Consider the following 24,990-nt stretch of genomic DNA (forward strand, 5'->3'; position numbering starts at 1 on the left):
TATAGCAAATATGATGATAAAGATTTTTATTTAAAAAATTGTATGCTGGAAACAATAGACTGATTTTAACGAAGAAGAAATTCCACTTATGCAGGATGTTCTTTTTCGTAGATCTTTTGGGCTAGACTTGCAAACCTTCATCAACACTTTTATAAGCATTCAGGTAACCTTAACTTTGATATGCAAGGAAGTAGATTTTGAACAAATTCATTAAAATCTTTTTCAAAACCCTTAGCGTTGGAACCTGAAATTGTTTCGTCTGCTGAAGATATGTTAACAGACATTATGTCTAAGTTACAAAATGCGGCATCTAAACTTGTTGGAAATGCCGTAAATAATTCGAAGAAGATGAAAGCTAAACAATGGCTTTAAAGAACATCTTATTCCATCTGAAGAGCAGAATATCCAAAAATTATGCCATAACTTGTGACTTGGAGGGGTATTATTAATAAATAAAAGAATGAGCAAGAATTCGAAAGTGCGTCTTAACCAACTTCTTCGTGCATGATTTTTTTTTGTTATAAATGGACTACTGAAACTTGCGAGAAACAAAAAAGCATGTTCCATCTAATGAACATGATTTTGAAATTGTTAGAAATTCAAATGACTGCAAAAACCCAAAGCAAGGTACTCTTGCATTTCAACACAAGGAAGGCCCTTAAATTTTCCAAGAGGGTGCATCGATGTGGGCCAAAGATATTAAAAGGGATAATACAAATCTCAAAGAAGCAGATGTTACATTTGTTCATAACATTGGGGCAAATGTTTTTCAGAAATGAGAATAGCTGTTAATGGTAAAGAAATTGTGCATAACCTTTTCCTAGCACCAGTTCGACAATGGAAAAATAATCACCTACTCATATGATTTTTCAAGAACTACAGCAATGTATGAGTTTTGGTATTTAGATACACCTGAAATTTTACGAGCAAAACAAATATGAAGTCACCATAGACTCTCAGAAAACTGTTATGGTGGTACACAAGGGAGCAAAGGATTTGCCGAGATATGAAATCCCAAAAAACTCAGATTATTGAAGTCTCTGTTAGACTAAGATATATGGCAAGCCTTTTTTTTTTTTTTTTTTTTCCAGAATTGATAGAGTATTTCAAGGATAGACATTTAGCTCTAACAAAAGAAAATGCACAGACATGTTAATTAACAGTGCTGAAAAAAAGTTTTAGTTGAAAGGCTATTGGGGAAGATTCCAAAAATTGCACAAGATCTAGAAACTAATTATTCTAGCTGAGCAATTATATACAGTTCGAATAACTTCAATGGAAGAGGTTTAAAACCACTAGAGCAATAGACTTTGACAATGCAAAACACACACCATTGATTTTCCAGCAGTATTATATAAACTTTATGTTGTTCTTCAACACATTGCACAACTGGAAACAGAAGTTGATAATAAATAAATAAATAATAAAACGTTAAACTTCAAAACTGTGAATGTAGAAGTAAACGCGCATAGATTAATTGGAACTTCACTACAAACACTTTTTGTTATTGACAATGCATATATGTAATGCATTTTTCAAAGCAGTGTTTAAATCAATAGATGTAGATACCAAAGCAGTTGTAACCAAATGGACATTTGCAAGTCTGTATCGAAGGTTTTGCTTTGATGTTACAAACATGCCTACAGATGCATTTGCAAATGCTCCAACGTCTCTCATTCAGTTATATGCGAAACCTTAAAGGGCTACAGGCAGGGGTTTCCCCAGGCATCGAATCAAGGGGGGGTGTCTCAATGGCTCTGGGGGGGGGGGGGGGGGGGGGGGGTTATAAACTAGAAAAGCTGTTTTTTATCCCACTAGTTAAATAATAGATGTCTGTTAACCAAACGCTCATCCCCGTGACGTACGTTTTTCATTTTCTATATATATATATATATATACACCTGAGAGGGGGTGCTTTCTATTCAATCTAAGAAAAAAACAAATTTAGAGAAATTCATTTTTTACCATGAAAGGTCCGTATTCAGTTTTTTTTTAAGTTCTCGCCATTTTTCAACGTATAAGGACATTTTTGAACTTGTTACCAGGGCCAGTGACGAAATTTGAGTTCTTGAAACAATGTTTAGGTAGTACACGAATTATGCAGCACTTATAAATCAGGCACCGATTGTACGCTCGGTAGCACGGTAGCAGGCGAAAGTTTCCGTGACTAATCTGCAGCCGTTGAAGCTCCCCTTTTCCTTTCCTTTTTTTTTTTCATTTTCGCTACTCCCTGGCTGGTAGCAATGTGCTCGCAGCGTGGTCAGCCTCAAACCACTTTGCCCATTTCTTTTGAAAGCCTTTTTTGTGTGCACATACGAACTTGCCACGAGCTGTCGAAAAAAAGGAAATAAATACGTGCAACGCTAACTGCAAGCTCGGGGGGCGCACTTTTGTTTATTTTGCCCGAGGCTACTGCCAAGAATAGCAGACGGGCAGCCCGCGCATGCGCAGATCGATACTGAAAAAGGTCCATACAAGGACTGACAAGAGGGAAATTTGGGGATTCAAGGGGGGGTGTCCAGAAAAACTAGGGGGGGTCTACACACCCCCTAGGGGGGGTGTAGGGAAATCACTGGCTACAGGTACAAGGTACAGAATGTAAATGATGTGCAAGTTTGACAGTAAAATAATGCTACTCTTTTCTCTAAAAAAATTCCCCTTTTCTTGCTTCCTTTACTGCAAAACACCACTAAAACCTGTACTAGTACAGGGTAGACTGCTTATAATGGGCACAGAAATTGCAAAAAGCCGCACTGTGAGCAGTACCTGACTACAGTGGTGTGCGGAAGATTTCATTTTGGGGATCTGCAACTGGTTCACATTGTAATATAGGAGGTGGTTTGGGAAGGGAAAAAAAAATTAATCTCTGTTTACCGCACGCACTCGTTAGGGCTGTACTCTTTGCCTCTGAATGGGTAATTCAGACCAGAAAGAAAAGGTTGTGGCCGAAAACTGTGTGTCAGAAAATGCCAATCTTGTTGTGGTGCAAAGTGAAGACAGCAAATGAAGTCAGTATTTGCTCCTGCTTCATTGGCAGGGCAGTCTGGCTTGCTTGTGTGGCTTACTGTCACTAAAAAAGGCTGGCCTATGGTAAGCACAGGGATTAGAGGCCACCAGTACAAGGCAGGTGCGGAACCTTTTCTTCTTGCAGATAAGTGCATGTTTGCATTGCTCTAAACTGGTAGGAGCTGACATAGCAGTTAGGAGAGGAGGATACATAAAGGGGGGGACCAAGACGAGGAAAGGTCTCTGCACTGTGTTTTCACGTTAGCAGCATTGCGCCTTCATGTTGTGTTTCTATTACTGACAACGTTGTATGCTACTTTCTTTCTCTCGGCTCTTTCTCAATAGAAAGCTGGAGGAGGTATTTTGCCATTTACAGTAGAATCTCGATGATACGAATCTCGCGGGACCGCGAAAAATATTCGTATCATCCGAAATTCGTATGAACCAACACAGGCCAAAAAATTGAGCGCTGAAAAAAGTTTTCGTTCATTTCTTTTCTTACTTTCGCGTGAACAAATCCGTGATTTTTTTAGGCTTTTTTTTTTTAAAACCCCACGTCACAAAGCAGTCCTTTCTGGAGCGCGTAACGCTTCGCCTAGCTTCGCGCTTGTCTCCTCACTCCCGGTGTCCAAGCTCGCTACACGCCGCAACAGTCAAGCGTGAACCGCATGGTGCGTTTTTGCACGCGATTCGCACGCCTCGGCTTTGCGCGCCCTGTATTTTCACGGCCGCATTGACAATTTCGCGCCCGCGGTATCTCCTACCTCGGTCAGAAAAAGACGCTGACGACTTGCGAAACGATCGAGACAGCCCGCAGGCTCCGACCGAGATGTTTAGGCTTAGCACTCCGGCAGATATTTTATGGGCGCTTTCACTAGCGGCGTGGATGGTGTTTTATAGTACCGTTTTCGCCAACGCTATCAGCTCCTTTACTGCACAAGAAACTTCGTGTCTGCCTTGAGCGGCATTTTAAAGAGCGGCTAGAAGCAGTCGCTCAAGCGGCCGTGCCACTTCGCGGCCGAAGCCGCCGCCATGTTGCCGCCGCCGGCCGCGGCGCGCGCAGCGTGCGAGAGGTTTCGCGGCGCGCATGCGGCGTGCGGGGCGCGTTTTCGCGAGCAGAAAACAACAGCCCGGCCGTTTCTGGAGAAAGAAGAGTGACAAATGGGGAGGGAGAGCCGTCACTTGCTTGTTCGGCACTCGGGCGCCTCGCCGGCTCGTTCGTATCATCCGCCGGGCCGCGCAGGTCCGTTCGTAACAGCCGAAATTTTTCCCATTGCAAACAATGCAATTTTGCCGGGACTTTTCAGAAATTCGTATCATCCCGAAATTCGTATCACCCAGAATCGTATCATCGAGATTCTACTGTATTTCGCAAAACAATTTTAATTTTTTTGTTTCGTTGTATCCACGGTAACCTTCCGAGGTTTTGTGAGGTTTGGTGCACCCTTTGTGTATACAAATGTAAGTGGGCAAATCAGCGGGCATCTACTGGTGCCCATTTTTTATTTCGCTACCTCAGGTTCACTTTACGTGGGCCCCTACTGTGGGTTGTACAGTGCCTCGGACTGTGAACTGGAGAATTCAGCACTGGCAGTGCATTTGCACCTTGGGTGTCCTTTGGTAGCATTGCAACCGTGGGGCCGGTCGTTCCAGCTCTTCGCAGGTGCAGTGCCACTCGCTGCTTCTGCTGCGTAGCCCCGACCCAGGGCTTCCGCACGACGTGATCACAAGCGTGGGCTCGGTCGACTCGGCCTTTCTCACCCAGTGCACCCCGAGTATCAACTCGTACACCAGTGCTGACCTCCCAGCCCTGCTTGTGCTCATCCAGTACCTGGTACAGCTGGAGGCAAGTTTCTTTTCCTGTCTCTAAGGAGAAGGGGGGGGGGTATGCCCCAAAGCGCTTTACAATGTAAGAGAGCTGGCTGTCATTGGGGAACCTGCAAGTCATCGGGGAATTAGGAATATGGCAGCGAGTTACCGCATTCACTGATCCCAGAGAAACTGGGAAAAGATGCTTGTGCGGCAGTTCATGTGTTAACAACCAGCTAGCAAAGTTTTATTGTAGGAAGTTGGTGTTTTATTAAGTTCATGCTTCTTTGCAGGACTTCAAAGGGTATAGAGACTCTTGGCTGAGGCATTCATAAAGTAATACAGGCACAGCACAGCTGTGCCTGTAAGGAGGATTAAATCAGGAATATCTGATCCGCCTCAGATTTGCAGACGTCGTCGTCTCGTGCAGCGAGTCTAGAGGATGCCTTCAAAGCGTGGTTCAGGAACTGCATTCAAAAAGCCGAGTTGTAAGCCTAAGATCAATAAGAAGAAATTAAAAGTGAAGTTAAACAGCCAAGTAGCTAACCAGCCTTAGTTCACAAAGCACCAGAGGGGAGGAATAATGTTATCATACTGCTGATTCTCAATATGAGAAAGAAATCTGGGCCTGCTTTCTCAAACACACTGCTCAAAGTCTAATCTTATTGGCAGTCTAGTCTGGGTCAGATTACAAGTCTATGAGTTATATTCAAACTAGTGTCTTTCCCAAAAGTACACACACTAGGCTGCAGAGTGGTCTTATTGAAGACTATAGGGACAGCCCATGCCTAGCCGTGCATGGCAGGTCCCTATAGGGAAAAGCAAGGAACGCTGGTGTGGGGCAAGCATTTATTTCGAACCGTCATTGGAACAACTCAAAGAACACGGCCGATCAGACAGCGTATTTGGGACCTGTCATGAATTTGTTACTATGGCCACCCATCCTTGGTCGGCCACGTCACGCGGCTGGGCCTTGTTCTCTTCAAGCGCTAAACAAAGATCATCTGCTACGTGGCGTGTGTCCGAGAAAATCACTGGACTGCACACAAAGGACCCGCCCTGCGTGTCAATTCTTCCTGAGAAGGCTCACGAATAACGTTATGCTGCCGGAGTTCTACTAGCAGATGTACGCCATGGGTATCATTGAATGCACCTGCAACGTGCAGAAAGCACGCAACAGCGTATAAATCCCGCGGCTGGGTCGGCAGCTTGCTGAGCAATGGCCAGCTCGGTAGAGTGCAGCCGAATGTTGATACAGTCGAGCCCACTTACAACACAGTTACAACGAGGCCACAGTTACAACGAATGCTCGGTTATAACGAACGAACATGGTGCGATTGTCAGAGTACATGCTACAGGCGCGGCATTATATTTCAGATATAATGAATGGGCGCGAGGGTGCAGCTTCGGGTACAACGAATGACCCTTCATCGCCTGTATGTGGCAGAAAGTTCTAGCCGCCACTTCGATCGCTTTTCGGGGCACACGAAGTGTCAGATGCACCACGCAGTATCACCCATTTTCAGCAGGACTGATAGCAGCCAGCGAAAGAATGCAGAGTGAATGAAAATGTAAACAAAAAAGCACATCGCTGTCGTGGGTTCTTGGTCTCCCTCTCCCCTTCCCCCTTTTTTTTCTGCCACCGTATGCAGGGAGCAGGTGTCGTAGAGGGGGGACATGAGATAGCAAATATGATAGGCAAGAGGCACAGAAACTTGGCGTTGGCACGGTTCCAACACCTGTGAAGAGCATGATTTTCCTATGTCTCCCCCTTCCAGCCCGGAAGTGGAAAAAGTGGCGTAATGATTTCAGAGAGCAACTAAATTAGCTATGCTTGAGTTTAGGAATTCTCTGTTCATGCTCACTTAATTGTTCTTCTCCAGTACAACCGGGAGCAAAGGGAGGATAGGAAAGGGAGGAAAGCGACAAAAAGTCAAGAACTTGCGGCATGAAGCCAAAGCACGACATGCATGATGTGCTATGCACTTTTATAGCTTTAACCATGACGAGCTACACACCAGGTTATTTCGTTTGGATGAGGAAAGCGGTCGACACAGCAACAAAGTTAGCTATTCGCAGTTAGCTTAGCCACGGAGCGAAAAATTACAACTGCATTCCGGCGACAGTTCCTATCTCAAGTAGACCATGACGCACGATGCGAGCGGTGCCCTAATCGTGTATGCACATGGGCGGGGCCCGACAACTCGCACCAGCGTTAGCGGTTTGAAAGCATTTAGAGCAGCCAGCATCACCATCGCAGCTGATGCAGGCCAATGTTACTTTTTGTTAGTTTCAATTCAATTTACCCACTTCTAGTCGCAGCGGCCCTGGGCATGCAAAACATCTGTCCTCCTCTCACTGTTTTTCTTTCTCTGCCCCTCCCGGGTGGGACTGGAGGCGTGCATGTGCAACAACGGTCGCTGCTCCTGCTGAAGAAACAGCGTAAGGCAAGGTGGCAAGGATCACACGCGCGTCATTACATAGTAAGAGAATGCTCATGTCAGCATTCTGACCACAAAAAAGGGGATGCCCCATGCTCAGGGACAAATCGCAGCAAGAAGTCTTTCCACTTTGTGTTAGCCAAAAGGCTTGCACCTGTTCGTATATCGTAAAGTCAAGCTGAACAACAGGGCTGGTGTCGTGCAAAGAGCTGTACAAGTATGTGTAGTCTGTCTGATGACAATTTTTGCTATTTCGTATTGTACATCAGTGCCTCTCGCCACACGTCGCGTTCACGCACAGTAGCACTGTTGTAATGTGAATAAAGTGTTTAAGTGTGATTTCGGCTGCTATCTTTACTTTCCAAACGGCATACGCTTGCGTGGCTGTGCACCGGTCTCGGCAGGCCTAGCTGATGGCGGCAGCGGCTGGGCATGCAGGGCAGGGAGAAGTGAGGGGACGATGGCATCACCTCTCCCCTACCCCTGGGCCGCGCCTCCTCACGTTGTTACCATGAAAATACGCCTCCAGGCTCAACATGGCAGCGCTGTTGCCGTGACAATTACAACTCATTTATGCCTGTCCAGGGCCACTAGGGTAGGATCTGGCGCCAGTCCTAGAATGAGCGGGGACGCTGGGTTGAAGGCCAAGGGGCCCCCTCCTGGCTGATATTTGATGGTCGCTTTTAGAAGTGCCGCAAATGACTATTCATACACAAATTTCACCCACATTGCTTTGTTTAGCTTAGTGGTTCCATTCTGGCAGCCAAGCAGTAAACTTGCCGGTGTAGACAACGTGACTGTGATGTCTGTGGCCATGTCAATGCGTCCACCGTATGCATGCTGCTCTTTCGCTTGCAGAAAATGCTTGTTACACTTATTATGAACTGTGGATATAACTAACAAATTTCGGGTGACGGCCAAGTTTGTTATAAGTGGACTCAGCTGTATCACAGATGCTTGTACGAGAAAAACTCATCTATTGCTCAAGCAAATTACTGCACAAACCCAAACAGGCAAGCAACGTAACCGCCACTTTTGGGGGTAGTGAAGAATAGCTGCGCAGTTTCTCATCGAAAACAACATTTTACTTCGTGTTTACGGGCAGAGCCATTGTAGGCTATTAATGTATTGCTGTAATGTATAATTTTGTTTTCACGCTGCAGCTTCATTATGGATGCCTAATTCTTTCTGAGTTGTGAGAGCGATTTTATGAGACACTTTTGCTCCGTCATTTTTGTCCTGCCTTTTTGTAACCTCTTCACTGACAGCCGGTGTAGCCGACGATCTCTCAGTCACACCAGAGCTGGTGATGGGAGTGGGAGGACGAACTCGCTTGCGCCTCAGGCGGCAGTGAAAGAGGCCCTGTCGCGCGGATAACCGACCAAGCTGTCGTAAGTCTGCAAACTAGACTGCTCAACAGAGGCTAGTTCACAGACTTGACGCAATCTGATTGAGAGTCTCATTCGCTGTCCTACAAGTTTACGGAAAGCGTCTACCAACTAGATTAGACTGACAACTAGTTCGGTCTAATTTGGCTTTGAGAAAGCGGGCCCAGGTGCATAATCAGCATGGGCTGGGTGGGGCTCGTAACCTGGGTAACTAAGAACAATGGCATGCAGCCAGTGCACACTTGCATTCCTGTAACCAACCTTAGTCCTCCGGTGTTGCCAGGGCCCCATGTGGCGGCAGATCCGGGGCCAGGGCCTGTCGTACAACTACAACCTGCACGTGCGACCCAGCGAGGGCCTCCTCTACTTCGTGCTGACCAAGTCTACCCTGGTGGCGGCGGCGTACCGGGAGGCCATGCACATGGTGCAGCGCCACCTGGCGGGTGACGAGGAGTGGGACGAGGAACTGGTCGAGGCCGCCCGCAGCAGCCTCATGTTCGAGCTCATTGAGAAGGAGAAGGGAGTCAGCGAGGTCGCCCTGCAGTCCCTGCTCGCCTACCACCGCAACATCGACACCAACTACACCAGGTGCTTTCCTAACTCCTCCTCCCTTTCCCGCCCCCCCCAGAGGTTGGCCTGATTATGTGCACACTACTGTCACTGTCACGTCCCCTTGGCCGCTTGGTGACAATAGTTTATTATTTTGCAAGGTCGGTCGGCCCGTGCGTGTGCACAAGTGCCGAAATCGGGGTGGTTAGGAGGTTTACACGTGCTCAACATTCGGTTAAACAAGGAGAATTTATTACACAGGCATGGGACACAAGGTTAAGGAAGGGCAGACAACAGTTACAGAAAAAAAAGAACTGTTACGTGAACATGCCCACGCGCAGGCACTTAACATGAGATGCGACACAAAGAGGTAGCACGTGCGCGCGAGGTGGTTAAAGGAGCCATGAAGAGAAAATACAACTTTGTTTAATTTGAAAGAACTAGAATTCAGTATCTCACTCAGCTCCATTACAGCCACAAAAGGTGTTTTTTTAATGAAAAAAAGCAAGAAGTACTTTAAAAACTTTCAAATTTTGCGCCACAGTGACGTGTTATGAGCAAGAATGACGTCATACGGGCCAACAATAAAACATAATTTTCAGTGCGTTAACTGCACGTTAGCGGTCAAGTGATGCAGTAAAATGGAACTAGAGGCCCCATTACAGACGTCCAGTCATGTGTCGTCGCGACAGGTCAGTTAGGCGGCCGCCAATCGCGCAAACAAGGTTCCGTGACGTCATAGAAAAGTTGCGGGAAATTGACTAGGGAGTCGCGACTGCTTCACACGTTTTCTTCAATATCTCCCTTATTTTTTTTTGAAGATTGCGATGATATTAGTATCATTGTTATCGGGGCTAAGCAGTCTTTCTAATAAACCCAACTTGTATTTTGTCTTCGTGGCTCCTTTAAGGGGGGACACTGGTCTTGAGGACATTTTTGTTATTTTTTAGTCTGTGTTTGAGATTTACACATGAAGTGTATTTTAACACTATGAGCACAAATATGCAGCCAGTTTTCGTCTATGTGGTGTAAGTTTAGAGTTGCGAAACATGTTATGCCATTCCGTTGAGGGCAACTTTTTCGTTATCTACCTATGAAATACTCGAATACTTTTTAACCCTTGTGCTCTAGAAGGACCAGGGAGTGCAACTATACCGCAGCAGTAATTCTAGCCTTGTTTCTGCAAACTCTGTAAACTAATTAAATGTTAGGTCATCAATTACCAATGTTTTCATAAAGCTTACTGTATTATATCTTGTGCTAACAAAAAAAATTCAAATTTTTGTGGTTTTAGTACACTGTTCAGTTCTTAAGCTTTCAAATGCAGCAAAAATGCCACAAATCTGACCATTGCATCACAAGATATTGTACCCGACAGTTGACCTTGTGGGAAAAAAATTTGTTCAGAGAAAACACGGCACACAGTTTGGAAACGTAGGCAAAAATGGTCGTTTAGGCAAATTCAAAGGGCAGCAGTATTGTAAATACTTTAGGTACAGCTATAATATATTGCAGGGGCATTATTTGGGACATGCAGACTGCAAATAAGATTAATACCAAAAATTTATTTTTTGGCAAATTTTCTGTCCTCAAGACTAGTGTCCCCCCTTAACGCATGACCGTACATACCAAAGCAAAAAAACAAAAAACACACACACACACACACACACACACACAAACACACAGGATGCTCTACACAAGATGCTCTACGATGAATTACAACCAAACCGATACGGTCCATTAACTTCCGGCCATGAACGACACTCACGCGAACCCTAGGCCTGGCTTACGTGCTAACCCTTGGCGTGGATGGCCTTAAGCCTTTGCGGTCCATTTTCAGGTCATACCTGACATGGCTGTAGCCGTCTGCTGTCGGGGTATGCCCGAATTGGGTGTTGAAGGTTAAATTTTGCAATTTTTCTCACTTTTTTTCTTGCAAGTGGGTAAAAGGTCCAGACCGGAGAGGGTTAACTCTACAAATCCAACAACGACAACAACACACTCGATGAAGATGAGATGGCCTTGCGAGGCAGCTTGCTTATGCTTTCAGGGCCTTGGTGCGGAGCCAGGATGGTCTTGTGGTTAACGACGACAGACAAGAACTCGATCCCAGAGATTAGGCTGGTCCATGGAGTAAGATAAAGAGGAGCGCTCCCAGAAAATATCATTTGCATGGGTTGATGATGTCCCCGCTCTGCCGGGTGCCAGCCTTTCACTTTGCTCTCTTCCTCTTTTGCACCTTTCACGTCATTGTGCCTTTGCACATTGCTCTCCCCTTGTTCGCTCTCCCCAGCAGCTTGTTTCCTTTTGCTGCGGCATCTGTCCTCTAACATGTCAAACTGTGCGCGCTATCATGAGACGCGTGCGGAATCTAAATCACGGTCCACGGCCGCGTCGCACACCGCCACATATGTGACGACCGCTAATCCACCGTTTAGTCGGAAATAATCAAGGCAGGCTGAAAAATATCGATCTAACTCAGAAGAGCTGAGATGTACAACGACGATGATTTCGGAAAAACCAAACAAAAAATGAGCCAGAGTAACATCGCACACTACAACATGCCCTCTCGCCTTATTCGGATTATGGTAAAGCGATGCAGTGCAAAAATCGCCCTTGTTTTCTCGCCTGCTGTCCTGCCACGTGCTTAACAATTTGTGCTGCTTCTGCACATGTTTGTGGAGGTCATCCACAGTCTCCATTGGAATTGATGCGTACATTTCAACACAAAATATTGACGGCTGCCGCTTTGCAATGAAGATGGAAAGGCGCTGTCAGCATGATTAGGCGACCAAAGAATTTCGAACGCTATCTTTGTTTTAACCCGCAGCGTAACTGAGGGCCCGATGTTCACTGTCACTGTGCGGTCGTGTAATCTTGTCGATACCGCCAGCCGATAACGCCAGATACATTGCTGAGCAACGGGTTCTGATGATCTGGTTTGGGAAAATAAAGTTGTTCTAGAATAAAGAGCCAAGCCGGATAATGACCTATATTCTGTTTTAAGGACTTGCGTATTTTTTTAAATTAAGTTTAATTTAAATTAAATCTGTAACATGTGCTGAAATCCACACCTGTCGCTATCATATTAATGGTGGCATTGATGGAAGTCTGCCCCTTATATGTCGTATCTGCGTGTTGTAATTAACAGCTGGACCACCACTTGAGTGGTCGCAGGTGTTCAGGTGTTGTAGAGGGAGATGAGGGGCAAGTGGTGTGTTGAAAAGCGTGGAACATATTGTACTATGTGGAGGCGTGATACAGAAAGATTTCTCGAAACGTTCCCCCTTGTGCCCTGCCGTGGTTGTTTCGGAAATACAACTAGTCTTAATTATGGAAAGGAGCAGCTGCTCATGCAGTTCAAATACCAGTTAATTAAGGTGATTTGAAATGTAGTGTCACCTTCAAAAGTACCTTGCCCCAATCATAATTTTTCAAGCAGCACTCCGCATTTTATGTGCATTCTACAGCAAGGAGCAAGCTGCTTTCGACTGTTTCGATGTAGTTCTCTGGAGCACAGTGCACTATACAGTGGTGTGGTATGCAGTGCAGATAATGCAATGCGTGCTGTCATATGCAGTTCCAAAAAGAAGAAAATAAGCTCGGGGCTACAGCCCCGTTTGACACAAGCAGAGATACTGAAACAATTCAGCATTTCAGCTGACTGGCTAGCATTCATACCAAGTTTGAGCCAGTAAGTTTAGCTTACAAATGGCGAGAATGTAGCAGGCACTTTTAAAATTGCTATTTGTCAGAACTAGTTGGCTTCTGTTGGCATTTGTAATACATGTATAACACAATTGAATTAGTATTCACCAATTTATGGAACGTAGTCCCATTCGTGGAATGCAGTGTGCAAAATGTAGCGTTTCTCTAGCAGCCAGATGTCTGTATGTGGTCTCTACATTTTGTTTTCCCGCCCTGCAATCTAATCCTTGAGGTATCTTTGCCGTACGACTTCATTCTGTCAGGTACCGGTTACCCAGGAGGGCCTGTCAAACAAGCTCATCAAGCCATGCATAGTACCGTATTTACCCAATTCCAATGGGTCCCCTCTTCCAATGTGCACCCGATTTATGTGACTCAAAGAAGCAAAAAATACTTTCGGTTTGTACCCGAATCTGACGCGCATGCGATTTTAAGGCCTATTTTGGTGAAAAAAGGTGCACATTAAAATTGAGTAAATACGGTAGGCCCGCAGCGGACTCGAAGCTGCATCAAAACGTGCCCCAATTAAACCACCACCGAAGCAGATGACAACTTTGGTCGGTGTTGCAACCGTGTCATCCCAGCGCTGACACCAATTGTTGCGACCGGGTGGGCCGACCCGAGCCGAGCTCCGTGGCCTCCGACATACGTGTGGTAGCGTGTATGATGCGAGCGGCCAGCTGCTATTGCAGCCGTGAAGAAGTCCAGAAGCCGTAAGCTAACGTAACTGTTTACTTCATAGCGAGAGGTGAGCCGAAGCCAAAAAAACAGTGCCCCGACGGGCGAGGTTACAATACAGGACTCGAGCAGAGTGACAGCATGGATTCGCTGCTCAAACAGGAATGGGTTATAGCGCCTGCGGGGCTTCTATTTATACCAAAAGCGGTAACGGTCAAAACAGCCTTCCCTTTACATTTTGCACACGCTACGCACTTCACAGACACACACAACGCTCTTTCCAGAGTTCGTAAGCAGTCGGTAGCCTCGGCGCACGTTGAGTCCGAGAGAAGGGAGAAAGGAGAACTTCGCTGCGATCGCGGGGCCTCTGTGTCCTTGGGGCGGGTCTCGACGTGCCGCTGGCAACCGCCAGAGTTTGAAGCGCGTTGAAAGCGAGGCGTCTGACCCAAGCTTGTCGAAACTTGAAAGTATGAGTCACCGACACGGTGGCGCCTGACTGAAAGGCGCACGCAGTGGCTTCGCCGCACAGCCGAGGAGTGATGCGAGAAAGTACGGCGGCGGGCCGGTCCGTAACAGCGGGGTGCGCCTCGCCGTCATGCCCTGTAGGGTGAGCAGGCTCTGGCGCACGGGGAACGCCGGGTAATAATGCCTATTAGCAGTGCCATCTACTCTGTGCTCTGCGAGTTAGGGACATTAAGGGCCCGTCTGAGACGGCTGAGACGGCGCTGCTGGTTTATCTTGCTCCGTGGACTGGTCGTGCCGGCGTTAGCCAACCCTCAGACTTCTGCTAAAGAGGCTTCACCCCCAGTCCCCTTAGCATGCACATGGTACACCTCGGGCGAACTTCAAGACTGCCCCAAGACTCCCTGCGTGTGTCCCAAAATCCTCAACGAGCCGGCTGAAAATAACCCGTGCCGCAGCTGTGCGGACCCTAATTGGCTTGCTGACATCTCCTTCCCGAAACAAGCTGGCAGCATGTGCTGGACAATCGTGGCTTTGTCACAGTACCCTCTTCGGGGCGACGACAAAGGAAAGAAAAGCAGACATATTGAAAAAGGATGGGGTGACTCAGGTTGGAGGTGAGGAAGCCACAATGGCAAATGCATCCTTCAGCTTTCACATTTCGGATGCTGATACTTCACACAGAAGTGCGTTATGACTCTGCCGTGGCACCGTACACAATGAAGAAATGACAAATGCTGACTTTCGTAAGTGAAGTCAGCATTTGTCTGCCCTGTAAATGTACGTAGAAACAAGATTGTGGTAGGGTGGATGTTATGCATCCACGTGGCATGAAATGCCACTTTAACAGGAAGCATATTTTTTTCTTCTAGCCCATCAATGCATTTGCCAAACGTCACTAGGCAGCCTGCATGGGGGTGTTTGATAGGAGTTGGGCTTACAGCTCAAAGTAATTTTCTTAAAATTTGAAATAGCACTGGTTTGTAGCGATAAAGCAACTAACAGATGGCTACACTACAGAAACTTATTGCAAAACCAACAATGGTTTTGTTGCGGAAACCCCAAAAGCGAAGGACATGGCACCGTTTCTGTGTGGCTCTTGTTACATCGCAGTGCAATCAAAACCAGGATAACTCTGGCAAACCAATTTGCCCATTTTTCTCATGGGAGCATTGAGAGTTCAGGTGGGCTCAAATTGTCCAATGTGAGACAAGTACGTGGCCATGCCAGTGCAAAGGCGAAATTCTCAGCTAGGTTTTGCCAGGAAAGGGCAAACAGTGGTAGCCCATTATCCTGTTCCTGCTGGAGCTCATCTAGGGCATGGAGTTGGCATACTAACTGCTTGTTTCTATCTGCTCTTGAGGGTCAGGAGGCAAGCTAATTGCAGTGTACCCTCTTAAATGGGGATTGCCCTGCAATGGAGGTGTCATTTCTCATCAAGCAAGTGGGAATAAGATGTGAACTGCCCAATCTTCCGAATAAACCAAAGTTATGGGTGGCTTTCTTGGTTTCCAAGGGAAAAAATGAGGCAAACAATTGTTGTTGCTTTGAAAACGCTGCTAGGGAGCAAGTTTTTTTATGAATAGTGGGTGGGTTAAAAAATTTGACAAAATTAAGTTCAAAAAAACAAATCCATTCACAGCAAGTTAGCAATAATTAACAAATGTTCATTGATGGCACAGAAGTTTGAACTGCTAAGTTACAGGGTGTAGGGTAACTTTCTTTTCATACAGGGTACAGTGGCATGAATAAAAGTAATTACAACAGCCAGCATCTAGAGCGGCCTCTTATGGTTGTTGTAATTTGGGATCAAGTGTTTGAGTTGTCAAGTGAATTATACATAGTTAACGTAACGATTAATGCATGCAGGTCAGTCGTTGCATTAATGGTACGACGCACACTATCGTCAGAAGCCTGAAGGAAGTTTTTCTTAAGAAGACAATATGCTGATGTTGAGGGGGTAGAAAAGAGGTTTGCAAGCCCTTCTGGCTGATGAAGTGTGGACCTGGCTCTGCCCCCTAGGTTTTGTACATTGGCAGTTGGGGCATTTGTGCACTGCTGCTCTTTGGACACTGGCAATGGACTGCTGTCATGGTGATCCCGTGCGAGGGAATTGCTTCCAAAGCTGAGACAATAATGAAGATGCGCACCTGTGCAGGAACCTCCTGGAAAAGGTGGCCGCAGTGACCCTGCCCGACATGATCCGTGTGGGCAAGCAGTACCTGTCTTCCGTGTTCGACCCAGCTGCCTCCAGGCTGGCCATTTGCTGCCACCCGAGCAAGGTCGAGGACACGGTCAACGCCTTCAAGGAGTGCGTCTCACTTACTTGCTGCCTTCCTTGTGGGCCAGGCCCCCTCTTGTGACCTCACAGTGGGCCAGGCTTGTCAGCGGGGGGCCAGTGGTCCCCTTGGCCACTGTTTTGGGGGTTTTGTAGTCAATGTATGGCCATGCTTTGGTTTTGTATGCAATTTCAGGCCCCTTTCAAGGACTGGAGCCTTAAAATAAGCCACGTGGTTCAAGGGCTTTCATTTGAAACCCAACCATTAAGGCCTGCCAAAAAAAATCAGGCTGCGAAGTACTAGGCCACAGGTGTAAGGCCCTCCTCCTGTGGACACACGTCCACAGGACACTACAGCTTTTGTACATTGTGAGACAGGCGCGAGACAGGCTGCTTCTGTCATGCTTTAGTCAGCCATCGTGCTTTCAGTTTCGTTTTGGAAAATCATTGGTGCGCAATTAGCGAAGTCAATAATCTATGATGGTAAACCACCGAGCTTCTGCTAGCAATAACCCCAGCAGCAGGAAGTGGCAAAAGAAACGAGGTACACTGCAGGGGGTTAAGCGACCCGTCCAAGCTTCTAATGGTCTTTTCTCCGCATGTGAATGTTGCTATCATGCCCTCGGCATTGCATGCTGGCATTGCATTCCAAGGCAGGGTTTCGCAACTGGTGTGTACTGAAAAACTCTGGGGGCCACATCATCCTTCATGTTGTTGGCTGAAGCTTTTGCAACACAGCTGGCCTTGTTTTGGTCTGCATTGATTTTCTCGGCCAACCACCTGTGAAAGGGTGCAGGCCATCGGAGTTTTCCAAGCAGTGCAACTGGCGGGCACATGAGGCTCGCACTGTTACATGCGAGGGGCACAGGGGCGACAGAGATGCTAGCGAAGTTCCAGTGAGATCCCAGATAAAGTGAGTAGACTGTGAACTGGCAGTGTGAGCTAATGCATTCACTGAGTTACCACTGCACCCCTTTTGCAATACATGTGCTTATGTTACCATTTCTCTTGGAATTTTTAATGAATTACTCGGGAAAACCTTAAAAAATCTAAGCAATTCTGAAGAGAAAAATTGGTGAATTCCCCGTTAAATTGGCTGCTTGTAATTTGTTGTGCTAATTCACAATATTTTTCAATGCATGATGGCCTTGTTATATAAGAACTGGACCTAGAGGGCTGCATTAACCCCTTAAGTGCTTTATTTTTTTTAGAATTTCCCGACCAAAAGGGCCTATTTTTTTTATTGCTGATTTCGAATCTGATTGTACTAAAAAGTAGCTAGTCGATGTTGAAAAAATATTTGTAGCCCACATTTAGTCAAATCAACACAATAAAGTTTATTTCTGAAGAATACATAGGAAACCAGGTACCTGCTGCTAACAAAATTAAAAACTTTATAAATAGAACAGTTGCAGATGCCACATCTTTCTTCACTTGTGTAGGCTAAGCACCTTTGCAATAGCAGGAGTGCAAGGAATACCCACATCTCTTCCTTTGTCACTGGTACCCATTTTTTGAGGCGGGAGTGATCACTGGGAGGAAAGCATTTCAACTTTTCAGCCGCTTTGCGATTGGTTTTGTCTACCACATATTATATAAGTTCATCGTCTAGAAACTGCTGAATATATTCCATAATGTCACCCGGCGATGACAATATGAAAGTCTTGCCTGGAATGGCCAAGAATGGAAAGCGATGAGCCTTCACAGGAGGATTGTCCACATAAAGCAGGATCCACTCGCGAGCCGTCGCGATGTTCGCTTCCCCGCTGTCTTTGTCATCACCAAAGGAGCTGCTCAATTCACCGTCATCGCTGTCTTCACTTCCAGAGACAAGATAAACATCTGTATCCGAATCAGCATCACTTGAAGAAGATGACGAAAATGAACAGCTTCTTTTTCTAGTTGACGGGCCAGCTATATGCATGGGTCGGCGCCACCGCACGCCATATTTTCATACAAAAAGCGCGCCTTGCCGCAGGAGAAAACTAATTCGTCGAGTAAATGCTGCCATCTAGTGGATGGCACGCAATCTAAGCCGCAGACGAGCTCTTCTCGTCCTGAACAGCATAGGGCAGTACCTATTCCGCTAAGACGAGCTCTGCTCGTCCAAAGCAGTTTGGTGACAGTTTGGGCAGGACGAGCTCTGCTCGTCCAAAGCACTTAAGGGGTTAAACTGATCAATGCAATGTTGTGTCTTTCTTTTTCAGGTTCAACCGAAGCCTGCAAGTTGTCACATCGCTGGACGATAGCATTTTTGCACGATATTAAGTCCTTTATAAAGAAAGCAAGCACACAACAACAGGGTGTATGATTCATAGGCCTTTTTTTTTTCTATGTATTTTGACATTCATACTTGATAAGCCTTGTGTGCTTGATTAAACGGTATTTTTTGCTATGCTCCAGATATGCATTTATTTCCTTAATAAAGCTTGTGCACTCATCGAGACCATGAGCATACTCTTTTTTTCTGATGGCTCACCTGTACTGGTGTTGTGGTAATTTATAATTGGGTGGTGAACACAACCTTCGATGGTAAAATGCGCAACAAATGCTTCTTTACAGGCTGCAGCATCCTTTTGTATACGTGCTAGCGAGGGGTCGTCAATGTCTTAAAAGGAACCGTGATTGCTGTCTAGCTTTGTGTCCAAATGCAGTGGTACTATGCCCACACTTTGTGTGTATGTCTTGACCTGGCCACTGATTGCTGTTGAGTTGAGGCAATGCACTGCGTGTGCGGGGTAGCATTCTGCCAATTTTAAGTCTGGATGTTGTAGTGGGAAGGTCCGCTTGTTGTCTGAGGCTGGTACATTTTAATGCAATATATTTCTAATGCAGATCCCGCACTGTATCATGCTTAATATCTTCAGGTGGCCTAAATGCTGGTCTTACATTCATTTTAGATACGTCTGTTGCTGAGAGGACACGACCAAGAATGATGCAAATATGACTGCTGTCAGTGTAGTAGTGCACGGTAGTGGCAAGTAAGCCGTTATGCGGGTACATCATTCAGAGTCACTAATTTTTCCAGACTTTGTCCCTGTCATGGGTATTTTATTAACTCTAAAATGCAGAGTGTTAGCTTCAGATGCTGAAAGTGCTACCAATGTCCAGTGCATTTCAGTGGATGAGGGCCTGTGTAAGTGGTGTAAATCTCTCACCACTGTGATTGTCGCACGCTGTTGCAAGTTAAAAGCAAGAACTTCGTGGTGCGCCTGACTCTCATATTAGCCGGGCCAATCATTAAGCGGTGTGGTAGGCTACCCAGCGATTAAATATATGGACGTGAAAATTCCTATTAATTGGAAGCATGCATCAACCAGGCTTGTTGCAGTCATCATCATCATCATCACCAGCCTATCTATGCCCACTGCAGGGCAAAGGACTCTCCCATTAATCTCCAATTACCCCGGTCTTGTGCTAACTGCGACCAATTTATCCCCGCAAACTTTTTGATCTCATCTGCCCATCTAACATCTGCCCTGCGCACGTCCATTTCTTGTTAATTTCTACTAAGATGTCCTTAACACGCGTTTGTTCCCTGACCCACTCTGCTCTCTTCTTGTCCCTTAATGTTACACCTATCATCTTCCGCTCTATTGCCCGCTGAGTCGTTCTCAATTTAAGTTGAACCCTCTTAGTGAGCCTCCAAGTTTCTGCCCCGTAGGTGAGTACCGGTAAGATGCAGCTGTCATACACTTTCTTCTTCAGGGACAATGGTGGGCTGCCGTATGCACTCCACCCCATTCTTATCCTACAGTCCATTCTTATCCTTATCTTATGCAGTACAGAGAGCTTTATTTTCAAATCTGAGATGGGGCTTTGGCCTAATGTAGGGAGGGATTTGCCATGCTGACCTGTTTGCCTTGCCGTCTAAAAAGAAAATAGCACATTTTTGGAATGTTTAGCCATCGAGCTGATGGCAAACAGCTGTCGCTGTAATGTCATCGCAACAGTTTGCCGTTACTGTATAGGTTTTTCAATGCTTTAGCATTTCTGAGCACTTTTCCCCCAATTTCCAGTGCATCTTTCCAGTGCGTTCTCAGCCACAGGAGCACATCACCACCAAAGAGATCGCCACAGCTGTGACTGCTTGAGGTGGGTGGGAGCTACTGTAGTGTGCACAGACTGCTCAAAGGTGCTCCTTTACCTCGAAACACAGACATGCTTCAAAACAGGGAGGTTTTCTGCTCTTTGGAGACGAGACTTCAACATGTAGGTTGGTATAGGGCAGAAACTGGGTCGACACGGCTGTTGAAAGCTGCAACTTGTGTTTCATTCCTTCCATGTAATCGTGTGAGTAAAGTGATCACATGACGGTCTTAGAGCTTGGCTGCCACTATCTGCCCTTGTCACTCCCTTGTCGGGAAATGTTTTGCAGCCAGGCATTCCAGAGGTTTTTTTTAGACAGCAGCTCATAGTAGCACTGTTCTAGGTTTCATGAGGCATTTGACTTGCACAGCAGCACGCAACAATTTTTAGGCATCGCAGGCACTGTAATTCATCCACAGACTGATAACTTAGCAACAGTCATGAAAAAAAAATCAAGCTTTCAGGCTGACCACACAATGGCAGGGTAAAGGTGTCACAGAGTAGAACAAATACGCCTTTGCACGAGGCCGTGCAAGCTGGTACAGGACACTTTGCCAATAAGCAGTGTCCCCACCTCCCACCGTGGCCAGTGAGTCAACTTCCCCTTTCACGCATGTTCTTTTGTTCGCAAGACGAAACAGCAGGCTGCACCATAAGTGGTGCGATGAATCTGCCGGGGCTCAGCTCTCCGCGAGCGCCTTCCCCTTCGGCCACTCGGCCCAGCTGACAATGCACTCACTGCTACGCTACCGTTTTATCTCAATTGGCGTGCGTGTGAATGCTTACAATTTCTTCGGAAGCATTGTTTGGCTTTTGTACTGACCGACTCTGCTGTGGGCAAGGGACAGGCCCACATGTGTTTGCAGGCGACTGCACTGCAGCGTAGGCATTTCATGCGTCGTGCCGCTTTCTTTCGCAACCGTGGCTCCATCCTCTGGTGGTGATGCGGAGTTCTCAAGGGCAAGTAGAGCATCACCACACAATGTCGCTGCTGTTATTACTAGGTTTGGTGCCACGGCCAAGAATTGGGTGGTAATGGCTGTGATGACGGTCGCTGGGGCATGTTTTTTTTTCTGCAAGATGCAGATGCATGCGCATACATGCCAGGTGTCTTGACGAAGCTGTCTATGGCAAGGATCCAGCAGACCATCTCCGACTACAGTGCGATGTAGACAAGAATACCACGCGAGCGTAGCGCCAGATTGCGGCGCCAACTCAAATTCCTGGAATTGTAAAACTGTGTACCACACCTTCAGCTTAAGGGAAAAAATCATAAAAAAATCATTTAAAAAACGTCTATGGCCTCCATATTTTGATGTAACACGGCTTATATTGCCCCTGAAGAGACGTCTTCTCAGCAATGAATATGTGCTTAGAGGTGAAGACGACTTTATTGGTGGTGATGATGATGGCTATTGGTTTTCTAGGGACCATAGTAGCGGGGTGATGACACGCCATCTTACCAAAAAAGAACTAATATACCTATGTCGAACACGGATATATTGAACACGGGTATGTCGAATTATTGTCTATATCGAACTCATAAATTATCCCCTTGAAAATTCTGTGTAAAAGTATTGGAATTGATTGATTGATTGTAGGGTTTAACGTGCCGACGCAGCGCAGGCGATGAGGCGCGCCGTAGTGGAGGGCTCCGGATTAATTTTGACCACCTGGGGATCTTTAACGTGCGCCGAAATCTCGTACGCACGGGCGTTTTTGCTTTTCGCCTCCATCAGAAAAGCGGCCGCCGCGGCCGGGAATCGAACCCGCCACCTCGTGCTCAAAAGTATTGGAATTCGTACGTTTATATCGAACCGTATTTTTCCCGACATTGGGTATATCGAACGCCGCGCGAGATGGAAGGTCCTCTTCGGCGGTCGCTGCACCCCCGATTGAGGTTGAGGAGGATGTGGAGGAATGCGCGGGCATGGCGAAGACTGGCTCGCGGAACTAATCCCCACTACCGGAACGAATTTGCGCTTTCCCAGTCGGGCCCCGCTACCGGCCGCCGTAGCGTTAGCGGACGGAGCCCGGTATGCTAAATCTCTCTGCACACAAGCCCGAACGCTCGGAAAATGTGACAGTGCGAGGTAGGGATACCCCGACTGCGCACGTCCTTTTTTTTTTTTGCTGCTGCGTACGTTCCCCGGCTGGCCGAAAAAGAGTTTTTTTTTTTTTTTTTTTCTCTCTCTCTCTGGGTCTGTCTTCCCCCGATGTCGTGATGACCATCGCGAGCGCTTTGTTGGAGTCCGTTCAGAGAGCCTTGGAATTGTTACCTTCAAAGTTCTTGTGGTACGTGCGCGCTGTTCTTCTTTTGCGTGCGTGTTGGGCATGGTGTGCGAAGGCGTGGCGTACTGCTGGAATTTTCTAGTTGTGCAGCCTCGAGAAGATCGAGACCAGCGTCTTTAATTTCATTTCCAGGACGAAGAAGCAGGCCAAGATCAGCTTTTTTTTTTCACGGAAATAAAGCGTCCTGTTGCGTCGTGAGTGCGGAATTAGTTGGCATTCTTGAATGCGACGATCGGTAAGTGATCGTCCGCCATAGGTGAGGTCTCAGAGCCCATATTTTTTATATCGAATTTTTCATATATCGAACTATTTCGCGATCCCCTTGGAGTTCGATATATCCGCGTTCGACTGTATGTTTTATACTCTTGGTTTAATACTAGCGCTGCTTAGGGCAGGCACAAAAAGCTTATTAGGCACAAAATACTTTTTTTTCTGTTACAGGTGGTAACTGTCGTAGGCCATATTCCCCTCTCTGCTTTTCGTCCACCAGCATTCTAATCTTCTTTTCGTCCCCTCGACAGCCTTGGAGTTAACTTCCTCTGTGCTACCCTTAAATCCGAGGTCTTCTGGAAGCCGAACATTTCCCTCGTGTAGATTTGGATGGATACCCTCGCATTATAATACCGCATAGTTTCCGTTTCTTTGTAATTGGCCTCTAATTGTAAGCTGGCTTTTCCACATTGTTCGTTTACAGTGAAGCACCTCCGTCTACGGAGGGAGTATAATTATAGAAAACGGGCATAACTCTTCATTCATGGAAACTATCCCAAAATCAATTATATGACAATTAGTCGCTGAGACGGCTCGACCGTTACGCGCAATTTCATTTGTTTAAAAATTACACGCTTTACAGTGAATACGTAAATGTTGGGGAGTTCCCGTCCGCTGCCAATACATGGGCTTCTGCGGGAGGGAAACGGACAGCCCATGTTTGTCCACCGGAATAAAACTCTAGTCCGTCCAAGTTTAATTCGGGTAAGCAGCTAGGAAGTATGCTCAATCGCAAATTGCAAACAACCGTGTTTTGTTTTGTGCACTACTTGGACTGCACCACGGTAAAAGCATATTGTCTCAGCACCACAGCTTCGTTGGTCATCCTTCACCGAGCGGAAGGACACCGAATTTCTTTTAAAGCGAAAACTTTCTTAGTGGGACCGATGGCGTCCTGTGAAAAACCTAATCCATTTCCTCATAGAGCTGGTGGGCCGACCGAGAAGCTCTCGTAAAAAAAAATACATATAGCTTTCATATTTGAATGACATCTTAAATTTCTCCCGAAGAAATGTCTTCCCAGCAATGCATTTGTGTTTACACGTGAAGCCGACTTTCAAAGTATTGGTGTAAGCTTGGTCTTTGTAAGCTGGCATCCCCACACTGCCTGTTCTGCAGAGAAGCATGGCCAACTACGAAATGACTATAGTCCGTCGAAGTCTATGATTACAGAAAACGCCTCTAACTTTTCTGTTAATAAAAGTATCCCGATACAAATTACTTGACAATTAAACGCAAAGATGGCTCTACGAGCGTCAAACCGAGCTTCTATTGCGTTAAGGTATGTCACCACCTTTTTTAAAAAACTTTTAAATTTCCAGCGGTAAATTTTTATTTCCTATGGACCTTATAAAGGGCCGTCTTTTATGATACTATTTAAAAGATAAAAATAGTGAAAATAAGGTAATTGATGCTGGTTATTGACAAAAAATACCCCAAACTTGGGCGTTACGCGAATATAATTATTGAATGGATTGTACGAATTGCAAAATCTTTGGTACAGAGGTAGCCAACTAGCCGTGCTGTGCAACAACTGTGATCTTTGCTATCCGATAATGTGGAATGAAGTTATAACGAAAAAACAACAGAATCATTCCTTTAAATAAATCATGATTACATCAAAACTTACCATGCGTTTTTTAAAAATCCTAGTTCATTGCACAGAATAGTAATAAAGAGAAAATCCGGCGAAGTTTCATTGAAAAATAAATATTCATTTCAAAGGTACAACTGTTCGCGCAAGAAGAAAGCGCAAAAAATCGTTTTGAGAAAAACCAAAATGATGATGATAAATTCTTTTATAGGAAGACCGAAGGTCGCTGGTGGGGGAAGAGGGGGAATAGGGAGGGAGGTAATGCCCGCAGCCCACTAAATCACGCTCGCGAGGCCACTGACAACGCCAAACTGGGCTAAGGTCACCAGGTGTTGAGGATGTTCAAGGATGTCCCTATTCAATGCTTCTATATCTGAATTTTGAAAAACACTATGGTTCAGTCTATGAATATCAAAAGCGGAGCAG

At 46.1% G+C, this 24,990-nt stretch overlaps 1 protein-coding gene across 1 annotated transcript in view; it reads left to right on the plus strand.

Annotated features, from left to right (window-relative positions):
- LOC144155876 (uncharacterized) overlaps positions 1-18,765 on the plus strand; it is a 30,386-nt gene extending 11,621 nt beyond the window's left edge. Inside the window, exons 4-7 of the mRNA XM_077687575.1 lie at positions 4,631-4,852; positions 8,928-9,232; positions 16,200-16,352; positions 18,527-18,765. Of these exons, the coding sequence (XP_077543701.1) occupies positions 4,631-4,852; positions 8,928-9,232; positions 16,200-16,352; positions 18,527-18,587 (741 nt within the window). The 3' untranslated portion in view covers positions 18,588-18,765. The remainder of the gene's footprint in view (positions 1-4,630; positions 4,853-8,927; positions 9,233-16,199; positions 16,353-18,526) is intronic.
- Positions 18,766-24,990: the final 6,225 nt, after the last annotated feature.

This window comes from Haemaphysalis longicornis, unplaced genomic scaffold (genome assembly GCF_048455015.1).
Source record: "Haemaphysalis longicornis isolate Haplotype H1 unplaced genomic scaffold, Haemaphysalis longicornis Haplotype H1 scaffold_1, whole genome shotgun sequence".
NCBI lineage: Eukaryota > Metazoa > Arthropoda > Arachnida > Ixodida > Ixodidae > Haemaphysalis > Haemaphysalis longicornis.